This window comes from Archocentrus centrarchus, chromosome 14 (assembly GCF_007364275.1).
Source record: "Archocentrus centrarchus isolate MPI-CPG fArcCen1 chromosome 14, fArcCen1, whole genome shotgun sequence".
NCBI classification, from domain to species: Eukaryota; Metazoa; Chordata; class Actinopteri; order Cichliformes; family Cichlidae; genus Archocentrus; species Archocentrus centrarchus.
In genome coordinates this window covers 31,804,319-31,827,110 of record NC_044359.1, presented here as the reverse complement: position 1 = coordinate 31,827,110, position 22,792 = coordinate 31,804,319, and the positions used below count along the sequence as shown (strand labels likewise).

Below are 22,792 nucleotides of genomic sequence, written 5' to 3'. Positions count from 1 at the left end.
TTTAAACCTACTGATATAGAGTTTAGTATAAGCTAAAACACGAGGAGAGCAACACATTCTCACACTTAGAAAGCTGGAAACAGCAAATTTGGGTATTTTTGCTTAAAAAAAATGACATGTTAAACTTTTCCCTATTTTTTCTTTCATATACTGCTATAATGGTGGTTGCTCATATTGAACATGGCCCAAGTTTCAAATAATGAGGTCAGTGTATGTAAAAGTAAACCCTGTGAGCCAAAAGCTCCGGCTCGAGATTTCTCTGTATGATGTTATAAAGACTCTACATTTCTAATGTGTACACAGCAGGCACATGGCTCTAGCTATGAGCACGGCAGCCCCACTCAGCTGCTCTTTAGGCCTGTCTGTGAGGGGCAGCAAACCAGAAGAAAGTAAAGAGAGGAAGTTTCAGACAGAGAGCAATCTGACAGGCAACTCCAAGACCCCAACACCCCCACCCCCAATCATAGCTCTGATCTGCTGAGGGAAAATTGAAAATTGGGCCTATTCTCATCACTGAACAGGTAAACAATTTCCCCAAATCTGGTCTACTGTCTGAATCTGAGCAGTGGCCTTACTTCTTGGCGAGTGCTTTCATGTCACATATCCAGGAGGTGCGGGTCCTTATGCGTCCTCCCAGCTGATCGGCGCTGCCTCTCTTTGGGTCGGGGACAAAGAGCAGGATCAGAGCTGCAGCAGTCATGCCTAAAATTGGGGACACCTGAAGGGACAAGAAATCAGTTCAGCGAGACCTACGTGGGCTCACATCATGTAAACATACAGCAACGCAAGGGGCTAAAACACAAGCTAGACAAAGAACATCATGTTTACAGTCTGAATGGACGGCTTCTGCGTTATGCCTGACATCCTATACAAGCCTTCTAAAATGAAGGGCATTCCCTTTGCTTGCTCTACTTTCACCGTGTGTGTTAATGTGTGGGCGTGGGCCAGTCTGTGGGTATAAGCATACAAGAGTCTAAAAAAGCCTTTTTGGCTTTGAGAGCTGCTTTGTGAGGTTTCAGCGAGGTGAAAACCTCATAAAGTGCCCATCTGCTGTTATATTCACTATCATCTTTTATGGGTTAGGTGGTAGCATGTTTGTACCTGTGCGTGTGTGTGTGTGTGTGTGTGTGTCTGTGTGGCGGAGACAAAGACAAAAGCCAGGACGGGATGCGTTAGAGTGGATTTGTTTGAGTAATACAAATTGCTCACAAAAGCAAAACCAATTTCGTATGTCAGGGGAAATCCCTCATGTTATATTTCGATGCTCATAAAAGCCCATTTATATGCATAGGTGCTGTGCTGCTGTGAAACGCGAGTGTGCGAGAATGCGTACGTGTGTGTGTGTGTGTGTGTGTGTGAGGTTTTCACTGCGTCTGATGTGGCTCATAATGCAGCTAATAATGTGGCTCAACACAGTGAGTGTGGTCTCAGAAGTGTGAGGATTACAGCAACACTGATAATTTCCTTTCCCATATTGTGTCTTCTCTCCCGTCTCCTGCTTCTGCGGAGCGACTTCATCTGCATCAAAAATCTTATAATGTGCTTTCAGAGCGAGGCAGCGTGATGGAAGAATGTGCAAGTCTCACTGAAGTGGAAAACAAATATTCGCTTTTCTGGCACAGGTTACGCACTTATGTTCCTTCATAATTATTCTAAAACACAAGGGGGCTGCGACCTTTAACCTTTTACTCCCATGGGGTCCATTAGACGCTTCCTGTGTGGATGGTGGGCTATCAAATAAATTAGCTACTGCCCTCTCCTGCTACTCATTCTTTGGATCTCCTTTGTTCCTTCATCCCATCCACATTTTCAGGAAGGTAGCTGGAACATGCCGGGCAAAAACAAACGGAAGCGCTGCAGTGTTTTTTCCTCAAATAAGGATACTGCTGCACAGAAACCGTTTTATGTCTACTTATTTATTTTCCACTGCATGCCACGCCGGTGATTAATTGGCTTTGAGATTGTTTTATTGGAATGTCACTGCGGCTGCTTTGGAACAAGCCACCCCGCTCTTTGTTTTCCATTTAATGCTCCACAACAGCAAGAAGAAATGAACTTCCTGCCGAGGAAGCTTTCGTGTCCTGGAATCTCTTCCATCGCGAGAATGTTTAATGTGCTCCTTTAAATGTCAGCCAGTTCAGACGAAGAGTGAGGCCATAATTTGTCTCGAGGGTTGTAAAGGTAACCCTGAAGTTAGTGGTTAATGGGGAGTCCTGTTAGGGTTTTCACTGGCCCTCTCCTTTATGGTTGGTATGACTTATAGAGCAGTTCAGCTCTAAACATTTGGCCTCAAGTATTAAGCAGAGTCTCAGCTTTGACAACAGTGATGTATACTGCAAGTTTAACACCTTTCTCCCCCAAATATGTAGTACAGACATGCTTTTGTTGCAATACCCTATCAGAAAATTTCTACTGATGAACTTATCTTGAAAGTAGAAATGAGCCTTTTATCAAAAGAGATCCAGGTTCATTTCTCTGAGCAGCTTTGGGGCATTTTGCTCAGCATTACTTAGTGGCGTTATACTCTGCTTTTTGCTCAAGGACATTTAAATGCCTTTAGTGCCTGCTAGTTCATCTCCTACAGGTGATTCTTGCTTTCTATAAACAGCATCTTTTCATCACATCTTTAATTAGGCTCAGATATAATTTCCCTCTCGTGCACTTTCTGTTCTTGTCCTTTTTGATGTGACGTCAGGAGAGATTTGCTCGACCAGTCACAGTACGCAACATAGCAAATACCTGTAACTGTACCCGTGGCGTGCATTGCTTCAAGAACAATCAAAATAACAGAAGCCATGAGATAATAGAAATGGCTAAACCAAATGTTATATTTCCATAAGCTCCTGCAGTGAAAAAGACACTATTCACAGGATGAGGATGGTCTGAGACTTTGAGTCTTTTTTTCTCACCAGAACTGGCATTTATCCTAGTTCAGCAGAGACGGCATCCATGAGCAAAATTTAATGAAAGATAAATGTGTTTACAGCAGCTGGGGTAAAAAGCTAGCACCAGCCTTGGAGTTTATTAGAAATCCACTTTCCTTGCTGCTGCTATTGAAACAGATCAGAACCTTCGCAGCCTGCTTTTTTCTTGTCTGAACCCATAATGGAAGATGATGTCAAACATTTTTTTTTTTTTTCAGTAATGGTTCTGTAGGAGGCTGGAGGCTGAGCTAATGCTGATGTGCGTTTGAGGATCTGAGCCTCTTGCTCTCTGTTCTGTCATGTCCCTGAAATGTTAGAGCCAGTGCCCCCTCCCACCGCCCCCACACATGATGGTGATGCTCTTACCCTTAGTGCCCAGTGCCAGTCTCCTGCAGCCTCCTTGGCGCTGGAGCCCAGGATGTAACCCAGCCCGCTGCAGAGGGACACACAGATTATGCATTAGTATCAAAACACAACATGTATTGTATATTAGTCTGCGCCTGCTCCAGTCAGGTTTATCAGTGTATGTCACATAATAGGATAATGGCTTTTCCCACGGCAACTTCATGATGTGATGTGATGTTCAACCACACCCCAAAAGTGCCCTGCTGCATTCAGACCAGACACCGTAAAGGCTGTTTGAGTTCAATGATCTCATTTATCCTGCTGAATGCAGGAGACAGGTACACAGCAGTCATCAATGGCTCTGCAACACTCCAGTACTCAGGTAGGCTCTTTCTTTCTTTTTGCCAAATTCTAACCCCATGATGTGAAGACAGTGGGTCAGTGGATCAGGTGACGGTTTTCTGAGTAAATGTTACTGTTCCCAGCTGAGCAGAATGGAATCGAGGTTCAGAGTGTTGCCTTTGAGATGCTCTTCTGCTTGCAGTGAGCATTTATCTGAGTTAAAGTTGACTTTCTTTCGGCTTCTGGCCATTCTTCCATGGCCTCTGCCATGAGAACTGCTTCTCACTGTTTGTTTGTTTTCTGTTTCAGTCCGTTTCAGATTATGTGTGAAAATTTCAGTATATTAGCAGCCGCTGAAATGTAATGGTACCATGTTTGAGTCACTTCTAACCTGTGTCCCCCGGTCTGATAGATCACTGGCTGTTAAGACGTGCGCTTTAAAAAATCACTGGAATTATGTGTAATTAGTCGAGTGGCCGGTCAGTGTGTGACTCAGTAACATGCGTCAACTGAGCCTGTCATTTCCATCACTTAAGCTTGAGCCTACACTACTACACACATCCTGTTTTTACTCTGATTAAAGCTGTAGAGTGTTTGGGCACTTGACACGTAGAACTTGTGACGTGTTCCTGATTAAAGCACCGGAATTTAACTATCTGGTCTGTCTGTGGGCACGTGATTTCTGTGAGTAGTCACAACGTGCAGGTGCAAAGTAATTTCTGCGAGACAACAGAACGCAGTGGTTTTCTGGCCACAGGCTTCGCAGTCTCAGTAATTTCACTGTTTGTGTTTTTTTTAATGGTGTTTTGTGTTTAACAAAAGAAAACTGCAGTAAAATGTTTGAGGGAAACATTCCTAGATTAGATCAGATCAGATAAACCGCTATGATAAGCCCCCGAGAGCAGAGCAGCATCAGCATTTCAAGGACAAAAAGGATTCATATTGACAGTGTTCTTAGACTGACAAATGAAAATGTGGGGATTATCTTCAAAACAGTCACATAGTAAAAACAAAGCTGGTGAGTTTGTAAGTGATGACTGTGACTTGGACGGCTTCCAGGAAAAAATGTAACCGTTGGAAAAGACGTTGTTTTACACCCCTGATGCTTCGATGCAGGAAACAGGGTGACACCAGATGACTTGATGAGTATGAGAACAACATGAGCCCTGCAACAGGCTGGCGACCTGTACCCTGCTGTACCCCGCCTCTAACCCTATGGTAGCTGGGATAGGCTCCAACCCACCCATGACCCTGAATGAGATAAGTGGAAGAGGATGGATGGATGGATGGATGGATGGAGGGATGGATGGATGGTTGGAGGGATGGATGGAGGGATGGATGGATGGTTGGAGGGATGGATGGAGGGATGGATGGATGGTTGGAGGGATGGATGGAGGGATGGATGGATGGATGGTTGGATGGATGGATGGTTGGAGGGATGGATGGAGGGATGGATGGATGGATGGAGGGATGGATGGAGGGATGGATGGATGGTTGGATGGATGGATGGTTGGATGGATGGATGGATGGTCAAACAAAGGTATGAGTAAATGACTTGGCAATAGGGACACTTTATAGAACACTTTTCCAGCACTGTAAAATAGTGGCTAACTTTAAACTAAGTCTTTAAATTTTGTATTTTTTTAACTATCTAGCTTGCATTACACTAAATACCATCACAATTTAACTACACGTTTTTTTGCAAATGCCTTCAAATGATGACATCTGTGCCATTAATAGACTCCCACAGACAATCTATGCCAGACAGCTGTGACACCTTGGCCCCAAGCCTGATGTGCAACACTATGTTGCTTTAAAACGCTGCTTTTCACAGTTTTTTTAACCTCTTCACTCCAAACTGCATGTGCAGAGACTCTCAGCAGAAGATGCTGTTTCCCTTGAGAATGACAAACTGGAACACCAGAGATGATCGTTCAGCTGTCAGCTGTTATCAGGACTGGCTGCTAAAAAGGACAAAACATGTTTAACTGGTTTTACACACACAGCAAAGGTGGAAACAATCTGCTGTTGTGCTTCCATGCTTAGTTTTCCAAAAATAACAGTGCAGCGCAAACATGCTCAGACACCATATAATATTTCCAGTGAGTGACTAACAGCTAATCTTATCAGGGTCCAGCTAGAGAGTGCTTGAAAAGTTCAACACAACAATAAAACTTGACCATGAAAAATACACTCAAATCAAACACCAGCGTGACCCAGAAATATTTCTGTGGGGCAGAGCGTGAAAAAGATGGAGTTTCAAAAAAAGAAAGATGGAGGGCAGGGGAATCCATTTCCTATAAATCCACTCTAATTCCTGGGGTCATTTCCTGGAAATGGTCACAACAGCCTTAGTAAAGACAAACAAGTGGGAGAGTGGATAGGATGTTTGACCGCACTACACCGAGGCCCCCTCTTTCAGCTTCTATTGTCTGTGTTGCCGGGCAGTTTACAGTGACCCAAACAATTTTAGCAAGTCATAACACAACCGCTCAAAGGGCAGATTAGACTTTCCTTCTCTTATCTGTCTCCAGCCTGCTATCAAAAACCAGCTATAATGACAGAAATTTCATATAACACTTATGTTAAGAGAGATGCAGAGTACGCACCACTTCGCTTCTCTCCGTGTGAGTGTGTCTGCATGCAAAAGATGGAAAACAGCATAGCACGCAGCAGCTCTGGCACATGGAAATTAAGAACTGTATATAACCATAAACCTCAAGTGAATCCTGCGCTGCATGACAGGTACATTCGTCTTTTATTACTTGGCTTTGTTTGTTTTCTCCCTGTGGCCCCTTTTTCTGATTAAATGGACTGAAAAGACTAGAGATTTGAGCTTAATAACACCGCCTCCTCACACATTCCCATGCCACATCTCCAAAAAAGCCTCCAACCCTCCGTTAAGCTTCATATAGGCAATTGAAAGTTTAGATTTTCTTCTGCAAAAGCCTTTGTGAGGCTGCTTCTGAAAAAAAGGGAGCCAGATAAGAGCGACCCTCCCTATGTGAGGAAAATTTCATTTATGTATAAGAATGTTCCGTAATTCCCTTGGATTTCACTTCTGAAGAACAGGCTAGATTGGATAATAGGATTAAAAGATTCATCACCATAGTTTCAGAAATAGCTTTATATATATATATATATATATATATATATATATATATATATATATATATATATAGTTCCCCAGTGTCTGCTCCAACAGTCCAGGCCCTGTCTGCCTCTTACCTTCCCAGGGGGATGGCCAGGTAGAAGACAGAGAGCATCATGGTGCGGCTGTTACTCGTAAATAGGTCTCCTATTATGGTGGGGGAGATGGAGGAGTAGCTGGATTCTCCGATGCCCACAAGTCCTCTGGAGAGCACAAACAGCCAGAAGTGCTGTGAAGAGGGAGGAAGAAGGACTGTGAGGTTTGCTATTTAGCTCAGTGTGGAAACGTTCAGAGAACGATGTTAACCTGAAGTGACTTTTTGGGGTTTTTTTGCTTCAATAAATAGAATTTCCATAAAAGTTGAAATTTAAACCACCAGTTTGTTCTTACTTTGCACCAGGTAAATTCAAAACATAATGGAATATCCTGAAGTAAGGTATTACATGTATATTACAGGATATAAGTATTGCTTTTAAATATTACTTCACAAATAGATCAACTTTTGGTTTTCCAAAATTAAAGCCCTCTGCTAAATGGACTAGTTCTTATATAGCGCTTTTCTACTCTGGCTGAGCACTCAAAGCGCATGTTTACATTTACCCATTCATACAAGCACCTCCATGAGTCTAACATTCACATATATTCATACATGCAACTTGGGGTTCAGCATCTGGTCCAAGGATACTTTGGTATGCAGCCTGAAGCAGCCAGGAATTGAACCGCCGACCTTCCGATCGGTAGGTGACCTGTGCTACCTCCTGAGCTGCAGCCACCCCGCTTCTGCTACACGCTGCTTCTTTATATTTTTTTAATGGGACAAATGCACATGTTTTATAATTAAATAATTATCACCTATGAAATCTGCATCTAGGCCCATGATATTGCTGCACTGGTGCCCGCTACATGCACATACTTGTCACTGGGTTTAAATATTATTTATTATATTATTATAAAAATTAGGAGGAGATTATCTTGATCAACTTAATCTGATGTAAATTAGCATGGCATATTATCTTATCAGATGTAACACACGAATAATTAAAGAGAGGAGGAGGCAAACTTAAAGAGGCTTTAACAGGAGCGAGCATGCTCACTGAGGCACCTGTGCAGGCAGCTGGATCGTTAACTGTTTCCGTGACAACCACTACTCACTACCATGTCTGCTTAGAGAGAAATCTGGATCCTCCCACTGTGTATTTACACAAATTACAAACATAGTGCACAGATTAGTGTCTGTTGACTAATAATTAAAAGTTGCTGCTTTTAGAACTTGATCCACTTATGATCTTTTATGATCTTTTCCTCTTTACACATGAATTAAACCACTGCAGCCGCTCATAATGCAGCTCTGTGTTGTAGCTGCATGTAGCAGATGCAGAGTGAGGACAGCAACACCTTTTTCAATGATGTGTTTACAGTTTCCCAATGCTTAAGTTTTGCATTACTGTATTTCTTGTGTCCTAATCCCATGCTGTATATATATATTTGTGTTTGTCACATTGTTTCAAATGATTTACAGAGTCTGTTTTTTTCTTTAATGGCCATTTGGTGGGATCATGATAGCTCTTTTTTTGTGTTTGTGGTCACTGGACTATTATCACCACTTGGAGCAGAAATGCTACCAGCAGTGACAACAACCAAAAAGTTCCAAGCAGCGCTGCCAAGGAAGCGCCACAAAAATGTGGTTTGGAAAATGTAAAAACAGACTGAAGATTACAAAGACATGAAAGAGAAGTTTGAGCTCATCTAAACTTTTCATCAGCTTTCAGTCTACGATCAGTTAAATCCAATACCTAAGTACGTCTTGTACTTAGGTACAAGACGTACTTAGGTATTGGCACAAAGGTGCAAATGTCACCAAGCTATCCAGGAAAGTATACCACATTCACTGCCACACTGTCATATTTTAACTTACTAACATGATAGTATTGGCTAATAATCAACTATGTGCATGTATTACTACATGATATTCATAAGTAAAGTTTTAGAAAATGTGTTTTACTTTATTACAGGGCAGACTGTCTCTTCTGATGTGCAGATTTATCTAACAGAACACCAGTACTGGGACATCAGGTGCATTATCAAGTGTAAATAGATGTGATTTTGTTTTCACCCTTTCAGACAGTCATAAAATAAAACAAATATTTCTCATGTTTTAACTGATAGAAACGTGCTTCTGTATTTAGTCCAATAATAATAATTAGTAATCTTGAACGTCAAAGTCGATGCAACTTCATATTTGGAACAGAAGAGATGTAACAGTATCTAGTGACTGCTGACAGACGCTGTGGTGTACAGTCTATTTTCTTTCATGAACATTGTATCTTGTTTCCCGCATGCTTCCCTGCTTCCAACTCTTCTGTCATTTCGGACTAAGTCACCCCCCCCAACCTTTCCCGCTTTCCCGCCAGTCGCATCACATGACCTTCCCCGCCCCTGTGCTCATCTGCACTTCACTCCCTGTATTCCTGCCCTCATGAATTGTACTGAGGGAACAAAGACAATTCCTGGCCAGATTGTCTTTGTGCTGTTGCCAGAGATTTCCAGCTATTCATAGATGTGTTTTGCTCCTGTTTTTTTAACCTTTATTTGCTAACCTGGAAGCCCCCCCCCCCTTTTTTTTTTCTGTTTCTGCCTGCTTTGGAAGTTTGCCTGTTTCAAGTAAACTACAAGTGGACTTTTACCTGTTTGTCCCTGAGTCACGCAGTCGGGCCATTTGCGTCACAATTTCAACACTAGGGGAGCTATCAAAGACGATATCATCATAAAAGGATAAATTGTCCCATGCAGTCAGCTGTATTCATTGTCCTCGTCTCACAGCATATGAGAGGAGACTGAGTGAATAGAGTCACACGTTCCCCAGAATTAAGATATAAACAGAGTTGAATTTGGAGATAAAACAACAAACAAAAACTAATTTGCTGCACCACAACATATTCAGCTTTTGGTTTATAGTGATGAGCAGTGAGCAACAGACTGAAAGTAATATGCTTCAAATCTCAAATTACCAAGAAGTGAGTTTTAGTTTTATGAAATAATCTCACGGTCACGGGGAAAAAGTATGAAGCTTCACTTTGTGACAGTGCTGGATTTCTGTTATGTAAGATCTGACTTATCTTCTGCGAACCCTTCCAAAATGCCCCGCAGTGTCTTAAATGCACAATGATAGGACTCAGTTGTAAGTGGTCATTAACATTTCATTACATGTCATGTCTCTCATCTCTCAGGGTGACAGCGCCACAGTGCTATTACATAACAGCCATCGACTCATGTCTCATTTGCCTGGCACACTCAGGACCATGTCTTGAGGGTGGAGTTACGGTTCGAGACAAAGGACATGAGCCATCAGCGGCCTTTGCGGGATTTGTCAGAGCCCCTTAACTTCAGCTTATCCATAAGCGGTCTCGATGTAGTTCCTGCTTAGGCAGAGAGCTGCAAGCTTGTCTCCCAGCAGTCGAGTCTATAGGGAATTTAAGTCCGAGGACACCCTCCTGAGACCAGCTCTGAGCTGTCACTTTCTTGCACTGCTCAGGACTGAAATGCCATGGCGGTGGGTTTACTTGCTATAACTGTGCTCTGCAGTTATGCCATGTGCTCCGTAAATTTAACTAACATAGCCTTTAAAGAAACATATTACTGCAAGACTGTCACTTTGTTAGATTTATATTAGAAATGTCAAGAATGTAAAAGGGGTCTGTCCATACACCGCCCACATGCACGTCCACGAGCAGAGCCTTTTACTGTAATACGGTGTCTGCTCTCTGTGGGATACCCCTTCCCCCCACTTTATCGCCTCCACGAATAATATGATTATTTAAAGCATCTCAACATCTCCTAGCACACAGAAGCTTTTAGAGACACACAATCTCAGTCCACTTGTGAAAGAGCAGTGGAATGAGTCTTATCTTTGAAAGCACTGTAATTGAGACAACTGTGAGACATGGGCCTTCATTAGTTGACTGGCTGGTAGCCAGTGGGAGAGAGAGTGAGTTAGGGAAGGGGACATAAAGAATGTCTACAAAGGCATAGCGGGTGTCTGACTTTATGAGCGTGTCATTTCATTTCGCTTGCCTTAACTTCGAGCATATCCACATCATAATAGAATAATAACCCTGTCTATGAAGGGCAGGCCAGGAGGATAACAGTGGAGGTGTTGTGGTGCGACTGTTGTATAGTTTCTATCAGAGTGAGAGCCATGCCGTACCTCTTTACCGATGAAGGAGCTCAGCAGAGTAACAGTGGACCAGAAGAAAATGCCACAGCTCAGGATGACCTTTCTGTTGAAGCGGTCGCCCAGGTAACCAAAGATGGGAGCTGCGACCATGAAGCTACAGATGAATACTGTGCAAAGAAAAAGGAGGACAGTTTTGAATTTAGTGAGAGAAGATGACTGTAACTCGTTTAGATATACATGTACTGCACCAGGAGACTCTGATTCAGTTATTAAGTCAAGACCTGTCCAGATCAACTGTCTGATAGAAGTCAGCCAGAGACACAGGAGAGGACAGCCAGAGGACACCTCCATTACACTTCACCTACAGCCTGTACAAGAAACCTGGCTAAAGAATACTAAATAGAGACAATAAAGTGCGGGTAAATGTCAGTGAGAGAGGCTGTCCAAGAATCAGTTTGTGAACATGAATTTATTAATCTGATGTAGCAGTTCAGAGCAGGAAAACCTACAGTTCTGAATGGAGTCAGATACAGTAGCCCTTAAAGAGAGAGAGGAAGAGAAAACTAGGATGACACGTAGCAAATGCTATGAGCAAAGAGGATGTGGAGAAAAAATAAAGAATGACAGTGTTTAATGCGTCACAGCTGGGATTACCATTAAACTAACCATATGTAAGACAATTAATAGCAACACCGACCCTGACCACTTCATTTCAACCTCCATGGTTGCGCGGCCATAAATAATCCCTCCATCTTAATCTCCTGCAAGTGAACTTATGTCGCAGTGAAAAGAAGTGCTCGAAAATGCGTTTCCCTAATTGCCCCGCTGCTGACTGGATAACTAGGCCTCAATCTCAGAGGTTTTTAATCAATATTTATGAGACGGGCTAATCCAAACAGAGTTGAATTTTTAAAGCTTTCAAACTGAGTTCTGCGTCTTTGCGAAGGGGAAAGGGCAGGGATGTTACTCTTGACAGCTGCGGGAGGGGATGGGGAGGCAGGCTGGAGTGTTTTGACACATCATCAGCATAAACATTCAGAGCAGATGAGATGAGAGAAAAGCGAGGAGGGGGGATGTTATATAAGATACATTCATCACAGTCACACAGCTGCTGAGGCCAACCAACAGGATAAGGGACAGTAATCAGATTAAAGCATAACTGTAGTTTTGGACATGTGATATTTTGTTCTGATAAAAGGGAGGAAAAAATGTCCTTTTGAAACCCTATTTTGAGGCTAGAGTTACCTAATATACTGTAAAAGCAGTGGTTTTATGTAATGATGTTGCAGGTATTTATATGAAATAACTCTGGGCAGGTAGTTAAGCTGCAATGCCTGATATGTTCACATTTTAATTGATTGAAAACTCTCAAATGTTATGTACGTCATAATAAATGTGTGATGCTTAAACATTTGGCTTTATTTCTTTTTATATTGCTAAAAAGTCCAAAAATAAATATAACAAAGTGATTTTTGCAAAAACAAAAAGAATAAATAATCATAACCTATAAAAAAACGGCAGTAGTATGCACAAAAAACACGTCAGATATAGTACTTTGTATGAGTATACCTACACCTACGTCTTAAGATGCATGTTTAATGATGTTAATTAAAACATTACAACATGACTTTATGTAAAATTCAAATCTTCAAATTCTTTTATCCATCCTGTTAAAATCCAGCGTGACTCTGCAGTGTTATTTTTGGGGAAGAAAAATCTCATTTGAGAAAGTGAAACGTAATCTAAAATCTAATTCAAATTTAATTCCCACTATTATTAATGAAGTTTGGGTTTTTACTGGAGCTGGGATTGTTCCTAATGAGCATCTCACATCTCTCTCCCTCTCAGCCTTGCTGCTCTCCTACTTGCCTCCATCATGACCATTTACTTGGCTGAGGGCTACAGGCCTATTGTGTAATGCTAAATGACTCTGATGACTGCTCCCTGCAGGTCCAGGTCTCTCAAAGAGCTTTGCCAGCTCACCCTGCAGCCATAGTACTGCTGGAGTTACCCATCTGCACGCACACACACACACACACACACACACACACACACACACACACACACACACACACACACACACACACACACACACACACACAGAACTAGTGGTTCTGCGGTGCATACTGAAGATAAGATGAGGGAGTAGGTTCATAATCAACCACCACCAGCTGGTCCACGTGGGTTTTAAAAGCGGGGGACAGAGATCACTCCTCTTGCTGTTCGGCAGCCTGTTAAAAACACTGCTGATGACCTGAACTAGGACCACACACTCTGTGTGTGTTATTTTATGTAATTTTGTAATTTGATGATAAGTTATACCATTTTTCGCGGCTCATTTTCACCTCTTAGCGGTACCGGCACATGTGAATTAAGTCGGGTAATAATAGTTTGCTCGCATTTATTTTGTGCTAATCTTTCTGCTTTGTGAGCAAGAAAAATGAATCCCTTGTTAGTGCTGCTGTAACACTCTCTGATGTGATTTCAGCTTAAGTGTAAGCAAAGAAGAAGACACCGCGGAGAGAGAGAGAGAGAGAGAAAAAATCCTTGGTGTCAAACTTGGCAAAAACATACTATAACAAATATCTGAAATACCATTTTTAGTTTTGAAGTGAAGACATGAAGGGGAGCGCCCAACTGAGCAAGTATGCAGTTATTGCCAGGAACACATTTTCTGAACTCCAAAAGAAAATAATAAGATGATAAATAACAGTCACACTTGAGTTACAAATAGATTGTTTTGTTTCTTGACAAGAGGCAGAGGGGATGTTGTCAGGTTGTTTGTCGTATGGAGGGGAAAAAAAAAAAAAAAAAAAAGGTACACCCGGCAGTTTCTGCTTTTTCTCTTATTAAATTCAATCAAGTCAGAGTCAGCGCTGATAACCCGACTGTGTTTTAAAGATTCAGATCTGGAGAGGCTCTTTGACCTAATTCACACAGGAGCTTCAAAGAGACTCAAGTATTAAAAATGTAGCTTTGTTTACAATGACAGATATCTGCTGCACTGATTAAAATAGAGCATGTTCCGATAAGCATCACAAGACACAATGCCGGCAGTCTTTCACTGCAGCCTTTTCTCGTCAGTTATCCAGTGTTACACCGTAGATACAGAGTGGCATAAGAGTAATCAGCATGATACAAAACACATGCTAGATTAGCTTCACACTGACACTACTGCTCCCAGGAAATTCCTTATCACTACAAAGAGCGTCTAGAAAAGAGAGTGAATATCGTCCTGCAAGGCTTCACTCCCAAATACGACATCTGTCAAACTTGGAAACAATAAAGTCTTCCTCAAACGACAACTAACTTTGAGAGGGCGGGTCTGTTCAACTCTGTTACTCATTATGGAATATCACATCTTATTCCTGTTATCCTATATTTGATAGATTATACGTGAAAAAGGCACCCAGTGTTTGCAGCCCTCTGGATGTTATGGACACAGTATAATGGGGTTTGGCTCGATTAGCAAGAAGTGACAAGAAAATAAATGTGTTCAGACTATTTCAAGACCTCGTAGGAAGGACAAACAAACCATGACTAACAATAAGTCTTCACAGCCACCAAGTCCCACCCAAAACGCTGCAGACATGTGTGTAGACACAATTATACACACACACACGCATTTATATATTTATATAATAACCATAAATGGCTCTGTTGGGCATGGTAATAGGAAAAGTTAGATGGGCATAAAGTAAAGTCTTGAAGCATATAACATGTTGCCCTCTCCTTGCATTCCTGAGCTGAACACCTCGGTCTCTTTAAGTTTCAGAACATCACGACTCCACGTGTTAGTGTGATCTCCATAAGCCCCTCCAGAAAGAACAGGTAACAAATGCACAGCAGGAAGCCCTAGCAGTGATGAGCTGATATCTGGGGAAGGCACGCACTCGTGTTTACACTGCAGGCCAAAGGGGAGGAAACATTTTTATAACTTAATTTACAGGCAACAGTCACATATCAGCTCGCAGTGTACAAGCACTATTACCCAGCAATGCTCACAGTACTGTTTACACCTTGTTTACTTTATGGATATTGAGAACAGAACACCAAATAATCCCTTTGAAGAGGCAGGAGATATTCCTAAAGGTTTTCATTGTGATAATTACAGTGATTGCTGTTGGGGTGTAATTATGATCATTGACAATGAAGGCATTACAGAGCCATTTATTTTTCAGAGGAGTAACTAAACCGTAGACTGGAAAACCACCAGCTCTGCCTGCCTTTATCGCAAGTCGTAAGCTCTGACTGCAGGGACCCCTCTGAGAGCAGTCTAGTACACTTGTTTTTGTATTTTAAAGCCTCTGTAGAGTTGATATATTAATTATTATTCTCCATGAACTTCATTTTTGCGTTTTTATATAAAAAGACTGAGTCAAAGCAATCAAAGTCTAGATTTAGCTAGTAGCCAAATCAAGTAATTTTTTTTCTTTAATGAGATCACACAACCCCTGCGTGCTTCTGACAGAGAAGTCAAATTCTTCTCACAGAACATACCATAAGTTCTAATTTCTTTTCACATGTGCACACACGCAAACATACACACACACACACACACACACACACCTGATGTTCTTCAAATTCCAAAGAACATGCTGTGCATATTTCTCACAGCACCTCAAGCGAGGAAATTACCGTAGACTGACATTTGAGTGAGAAGACACCAGCTGTGGAGAAGTCTATAGACACAGTCACAGCTACACTGGAGACACTGAAGTCGGTATTTAAGTCTGACAATTACATTGTCGCAAAGATGCCAGACACACGTGATTTGTGTTATTCTGTAGTTGACAAAATCAGGGAAAATGTGTCACCAGTGAGCTAATGGTAAACAAAGCCTCCATGGCTCATTCATGCCATACTGTTTAAAACTATCCTGACATCATCATCATTCATCATCACTTATTATCTTTCATCATGAGTGGCACCTAATGAACTCATCAGCAGAGTAAGGCTCCTGGCGATTTGGTATCGGTCTTATGATTGTAGGAATATACTCTAAAGAGGACTATTCTGGGATTCAGATGGAAAGAGGAATGGAAATTTACTCTATTGTTTTCCCTGCTGCTCAGAAGCTCGCTGTCCAGTAAAAAGAAACAGCACTGAACTCAGAAACTGAAAACAATTGAGCAAGCTGCACCGCAACCTCTCGTAACACACACACACACACACACACACACACACACACACACACCCATCCACCCACACACACACACCCACCCACTCACCCACACACACACACACACACACACACACACACACACACACACACACACACACACACACACACACACACACACACATTTTCCTGCTTCACATGCCACACAGAGGGAGACTCTAAACACCGGACATCCAGTCATCACTTTGATTGGCCAACAGAACAATACCTCAAGGGATGACTCACCCCCTACGATTCAATGCCACTGTGAATATTGCATCAGGAGGAGATGCAGACACACATATGTTGAATGTGTGTCTGTGATTGATATTCACTGAGCCTGTACAGAAGCATTTCCCTATGAAACACTAGAGTCTATGAAACACAGAGAGCACCTGTGAGCCTCTGCATCCGGCTGAGGGTACAAAATGCTCAGCAGCCCATTTGATCCTTTTTCGCATTTTTCGCAAAAACGCACTAAGGTGCTTCTCTCGCTGTATGTGACATAATTCACTTTTTTTTTATTTCGAGGGTGATTGACAGCAATTTTCACTGGAAAAAAAAAAAAAAAAGTGGAGTTAAAGATGCTGAAAGCGTGGCTTAATCCCTCACCAATGCAGATGCACGCAGAAAGTGTTCTGCTGCTTTCAAGCTCGCCCTGTAAGCCTTTACCTCCGAGATTTGACTTTTCAAGTAAATGGGATTTGTCATGGATTGAAGTGCTGTTGCTCAGAAATAAAAATCTTTTTTTTTTTTTTAATTTAATACAGAAATCAAAGGGCACAGAGCTTCTTTGTTCTGCTGAGGCTGAATGCGAAACTGAGGAAAATCTATAGAAAATGCACCTCAAGTGAACGCTTAACAGAGGGGAAAATGTCAAAGTCAGACAGGACTCTTTACTCAAATAACACAAACCAATAACATGTGACATAATGGATAATTATCACATAACTTTGCTTGCAACACTCTGAAAGCTAGATTGCATCAATTAGTCTAAAAGTTCTTGTTCTCATCTATTCTTTTAAGGATTGTGATGTTATTCGCACAGTAGCTGTCATCTTTGTAGCTGTGAAAGCTGACAGTGGGGACGGTCCGACTAACTAAGGGACACCAGTGTCAGGAATCTGAATGTCTGTCAGCTGCCAGAGACTGAATTAGAGGAACAGGAGAAGCTCATCATATCTGCAGGTCTGTACATGTCTTCAGGCTAGGTGTTGTCATTCAGGGACATTTAAAGCACCGTAATGTGTCAGTGTGACCTGTTCACTGTGCGTGTGTGTGTGTGTGTGTCAGCGCTCAGTGCAGAGCAAACTCGCAGCTTTCCATAAATACATCTTCCCTCCTCAGTTTCTGTTGACTCTCCTCCACCTTTGTGTCTCTGCCCTTTCCATTATTACAACAATTGCTGCAACCGGAGGTATTTGTATGACTAGTAAACGATGCATGAGTAATGTCTGTCAGTAAAAATAGTTGTTTTTTTTTACTTCTTTCTCCCTCTTGTATGAGATCATATTATTATTATCTATCTATTATCAGATAGGATTAAATAATCTTTTTTTTTTTAATCCTGAGGAATGTCAGGAATGTCAATCTCAGACACTGCTGCTATTGGAGGAGAGTCCTGTGAGAATCTCCCGTCGATACTTTTAGGACGTCATGTCTGTGTATCACCATAGCATTATGATGACTCACCTGACTGATGATAACAACAACAACAAAAAAAGTTTGTTATTTAAATAACAGCGTGAGAATGATTATCCGTAAAGTTACCAGTTCAAACGCTGTGTTGAAGGTGCTGGTATTGATGTGGAAACACAGCAGGTAACCCAACCCTCCATACCACAGATGTCATCACACACAGAATATGTCAGGCACTCCAAACACATGTAACCTTTCTCATAGATGAAAAAACATTTCCTGTAGTCAGTTAAAGGATTTCCTCTTGAATTGCTGACAAATTAACAGACGCACCATCAAAAGCAGCTAAATGAATGAATCTATCCGCAGTGCTGGACATACAATACTGTGTAATTGGCATAAGATGCTGGCTGACACATATCTGACAACACCGCCCACCGTATCTGCAGCAAAACCCGATTCTGCTTTAGCTTGTTCTTAACACGTCAAGCTTTCATAGTAAAAGCACCCGAATTCAAATTGTGATTTAGAGACGTTTTGTACAGTCACGTACATTGAAGCACATACAGAACAGTAGCTGAAGGTTCAGGATGTGTGAAGGGACACTTGTACTTCTGAGTAAACCCTTAACCTTCATCGTGTCATCGTCTTCATTGTAGGAAGCGATGAAATAACATCAGCACTGGAGACAGTTGATATTACGTGATGGATTACACTGAACTGCTCACGTTGCTCCTCTCTCAAGGTGTCAGCTTTGTGTTACATTTGGAAATTAATAAATATAGATGCAATTGTGCAATTACAGTAATACAGAGATTAAAACAACATCAGTCTGGAGGTTCGATTTAACACCAAACTAACAATAAAAGCATTCACAGGGTTAGAGTTACTGCTGTTTCATGAAGGACTTCTGAGTATCAGTATAGAACACAGTCATTTACTTTGCCTGCTGGCTGTGATATGCAGCTGAAATAAAAATGAGAGAAAATCAATAATAACTACAACAAAGGCTGGGATGAGATGTTTCGTGCATTTTATTATTTTGATTGCGTGCTAATGAATGAAAGAAAACTTTAAACACAGGATTTTGACTCCACTCTGACTGACAGAGTGGAGTCAAACTAACCTAAGCTGAGAGGACGCTCTTCCTTTTAGTCAATCATCTTCTAATCATGTGTCCACTGCACTGTGGCCCCACAGAGCTGTCTTTTCTATAAGGTGTGCAGCAGCAGTGGGAGTGGCAGCTTTGGGTTTTTTTTTTTACCCTTAATGATTACTGGAATTGCCTGTGGAGGGTGTGACACATAACTTTAGTTTGAGTAGGACACCAGAACCGACCAGTGTGTCTGACTGAAACTCACACATTCTCATACATCACTTTCCTGCCTCCTGGATTTCCCTTAATGCGGAGCCCCAAACATTTCTGCATGCCTCACATTTCTGATCACCGCTAATTCTCCAAGAAACGCCTCAGTTCAGATTTCACCAGCGCTCCTTGATAAATGCCACATGAAGCCTGGGAAATACCCGCACAGCTCTGTTTCTGTCAATCTGAGCAGCTTATACTGTACCTGCACAAGCTGCCATAGAGTGCAACTTACTGCAATATCAGCCAAAGCCCCTTTTATTTTATTCAGTCTTTCAACTATTCTAAGAGCTGGTAACTTGTCACAGCAGCAGTGTGAGAGCTGCAACCGGTAAGAATCGCACAGCTGCAAACATCAGCCTGGCTGGCGCGAGTGCACTGGAACATCATCTTTTACACATTACTGCACATATCAGAAGCAAACACATATGGTACGAATAAAGAAAGGTGCTTCCTTAAATTTTTTAAGATAGAGGGGAGAAAAAAAAAGCCAGATGTACTTTGTGTGATGTTCCAGACTTCTATCCAAGCGGCAGCATTAAGAAAAACAAGCTGTTATTTTTTTCCAGGGATACTTTCCTGTGGCTGGAGACATGGCACCGAGCTGAAATCCAGTGGCAGAACGCTTTCTTTCCTGACATTTCCTGCAGTAACTACAAGAGCAGCCGACTTAATGAGAAGCTCAGGGTGACACGACCGACAGCGGGTCATGTTTATGTTTGTGCTACCCTTGGTTTGGGATTAATGGACTATCAAAACTGGGGCTGACGTTCACATACACACACACTCTTTTAAACCAATGAAAGCAGCCCAAATGAGCATGCAGCAGCCCCATCTTTGACCTTGAGAGGTTGAGGTATGCTGGAATTGAGCACGTGCGCTTGACTGGGGGGATGTGGTGTGGGTTCTTAATTGATCTGTTTATGTCACTTGGATGTGAAGGAATGGAGCAGCAATCGATCAAAGCTTGTCTTCATTTTCAGAGAAGCAGAGAAAAAGAAAATCAGCCAGATTCACTCCTACAATTATTTTTAAAAAAAGAGCCCTCTTTTCAAATCTGTGTAGCTCTTCCACCACATTCCATCTCGCCTTTGAGTGCAGCTTCTGTGGTGCTTAAAAATAAGGGGTAATTAGACATCTGATAGGACATTTACATGAAAAGAGGTTGACAACATATATGTTTAAGCACCCCTAAAATCCTGACTGGATTTGCAGTCACTCATCAGCAGGGCTATTGGTTCAGACACAGGAAGTGCAGGGGAAGGAGATCTGGAACAGGGTGCCAATCATCACCCAGCAGCTGCTCTCCTCTGAGACATGGCCTATAAAAACAGCCCGAGATGGAGACACACATACACACTTACGCACGCATGCATCATCAGGTCATAGTTCTATTCTCATCATAGCAGGAGAGGAGCCACTGAGCACCAATGCAATGCGTTTATTGGCTTTGGAAATCAATAGTGGAGATGATTAAACCTTGCTACTTAAAGGGAGGAAAATGATGCTGTCTTCACCCTCCCTCCCTTTATGTCTCATTCTCCTGTAACTCCTATAAGGTGCCAGCGGAAGCAACAACAAGACAACAACAGCTGTCAAACTGCTGAGAGTGACAGAGAGGAGGTACCAAGGGATACCAACGAGGTCAAAAGACAAAATAGAAGCAGCTGAGACTGCCCAAAACAGCTGATCAAGCAATGACAGCTCAACTTCCCAGTGCGTGAAAGGAACTCAGAGAGGTCTTCATTCATAGATTTTTGATTGACATTGGCCATAAACTTAGACACTTGACTTCAACTCGGATCCAATAAACGAAAGATTTGAGACAGCATCAGATAAACGCTCATTTGCAAAACAAGCTGATTTCAGCATAGAGTGACAACTATTGTGGTTTTTGGGCTTCTTTGTGTAGTTTTGTGTAGTATATATCTGATATGTTAGAGGGGCTCAAGCCATTAGTATCACACAGCACCTGTGGCCTCATTCCAAACAACTCTCTACTGGCAGACTGACACCATGTTAAGACTGGGGCACTCTGTGTGTGTGTGTGTGTGTGTGTGTGTGTGTGTGTGTGTGTGTGTGTGTGTGTGTGTGTGTGTTCTGGTGTTGTATTTCAGATGTGGTGGGTAGCCACACACAGGGCACAGACAGTCTGTGAGCTGTTTCGAGTGCCGGCTCCTTATTAAGCCACCGCCCCCACCGCACATACAGCCCGACTGACCCCAATATCGTTCTATACTAAACTACTGGAAGATAATTATGATGCCAGGATCAATTATGGGGGATAATTCAACCTATTAAGTCTTTTTTTCTGATTTGCCTCAAAGCACTTGACTACAATACCCACAGCAGTTTGCAAGAGGAAAAAGCACTCTCTCACATTTCTCAGTCTGGTTAACAAAAAGGTTTTAGACACCCCCCCCCCAACCAAAGGTAATACCATCCAGGTGAACCCCCTCTCCCCTTCCACTCTTCCATTAACCTTCCATGCCCTCCACACCCTCTTGGGACAGGTCCTGTTCGCAGATGTGTGTGAGGGTCACTCACTTCACAGAGCTGCTGCTTGAGGGCCTGTCATTCGGAGGGTGAGCGCTGAGTTAAGGCCGTCCCTGTGCCCGGACAGGTCTGCCGAGTTCAGGTGAGAACATCTCATCACGCTGATGGACGGGGCTGGAGAGCTTCGGGTTCAAAAAGCATGCCTTTACGCTAACGTGACAGACACCTCATCCTCTTACAATGAGAGCTGAAACGTCAGCCCCTCAGGCAGTAATGACATGCGTGCACACTCCCAGCCACAAAAGAAATGAGCACATACCTTATGTCAACTTTTGTTGGCTTATTTTGAAAGCAACATGATTGCCAAATCACTGGTGCTGCTTAGGCTGAGCCTATCACAGGCTATTTTTCCACGTGTTGTCCTTTGGCATCTAAACACCAGTTCGCACCAACGCACAGCAAAAAACAGCAAAGTTAATGCTAATCACGAGAATTTATTTGACTTTTTCTTTTCTAAATTTAAAATATGATTATATTAAAAATGGGAAAAGAAAGTGTTTCACTCAAAACAGAGTAAAAAAGTAAGTCAAAGGAAACACAGCAGCAGGTCTAAAGTGCTCGGGCTAGTGTTTCCTAAAAGCAAGTAACTTGTAATGTCGAGATATGGGGAATTTTTCATTCCAGTAGTTCTGATCAAGAGCCAATGCAGAGAGTTCAAAAAGGGATTCTGACTCAGTCTTATTCTCTCGGATCCTGCAGTGTGTGGGTCACTGTTATTGTTTTTCATCTCTGAGGGTGACCTGGCAGCAGAGACCGAGAGAAAGCCTGAGCATACACCCACCGCCTATAAAACGCCTACGTCGGCAGTTTGCGTTCCCAGGTGGACCGAAGCTTGTAGGAAGGAGAGAAGGCAGAACAGGCCTGCAGGTGCTTACAGAGGTGGGAATTGTTCCCTCTGGAGAAGGAAGTTGGTGGTGGGGGACACTAGAAGGGACATTTGAAAACCACACACACACACACACACACACACACACACACACACACACACACACACACACACACACACACATGCACGCACACACAGAAACTCCTTTCAGACATACACTGTTTTCCATTAAGTGGATGGCATCTGAGCATGTCGCCTTCGTGTCTCAATGAGTAACCAGTGGCTTTGCTGTGAAACATTTATCTATGA

The 22,792-nt window shown here is 42.3% G+C and overlaps 1 protein-coding gene across 1 annotated transcript in view; it reads right to left on the bottom strand.

Annotated features, from left to right (window-relative positions):
* The window catches only part of spns2 (SPNS lysolipid transporter 2, sphingosine-1-phosphate), a 60,181-nt gene that overhangs the window by 15,963 nt on the left and 21,426 nt on the right, over window positions 1-22,792 (bottom strand). The window contains exons 3-6 of the mRNA XM_030746660.1: window positions 10,967-11,103; window positions 6,840-6,991; window positions 3,291-3,357; window positions 576-718 (exon numbers count right to left, since the gene is read on the bottom strand). Of these exons, the coding sequence (XP_030602520.1) occupies window positions 576-718; window positions 3,291-3,357; window positions 6,840-6,991; window positions 10,967-11,103 (499 nt within the window). The remainder of the gene's footprint in view (window positions 1-575; window positions 719-3,290; window positions 3,358-6,839; window positions 6,992-10,966; window positions 11,104-22,792) is intronic.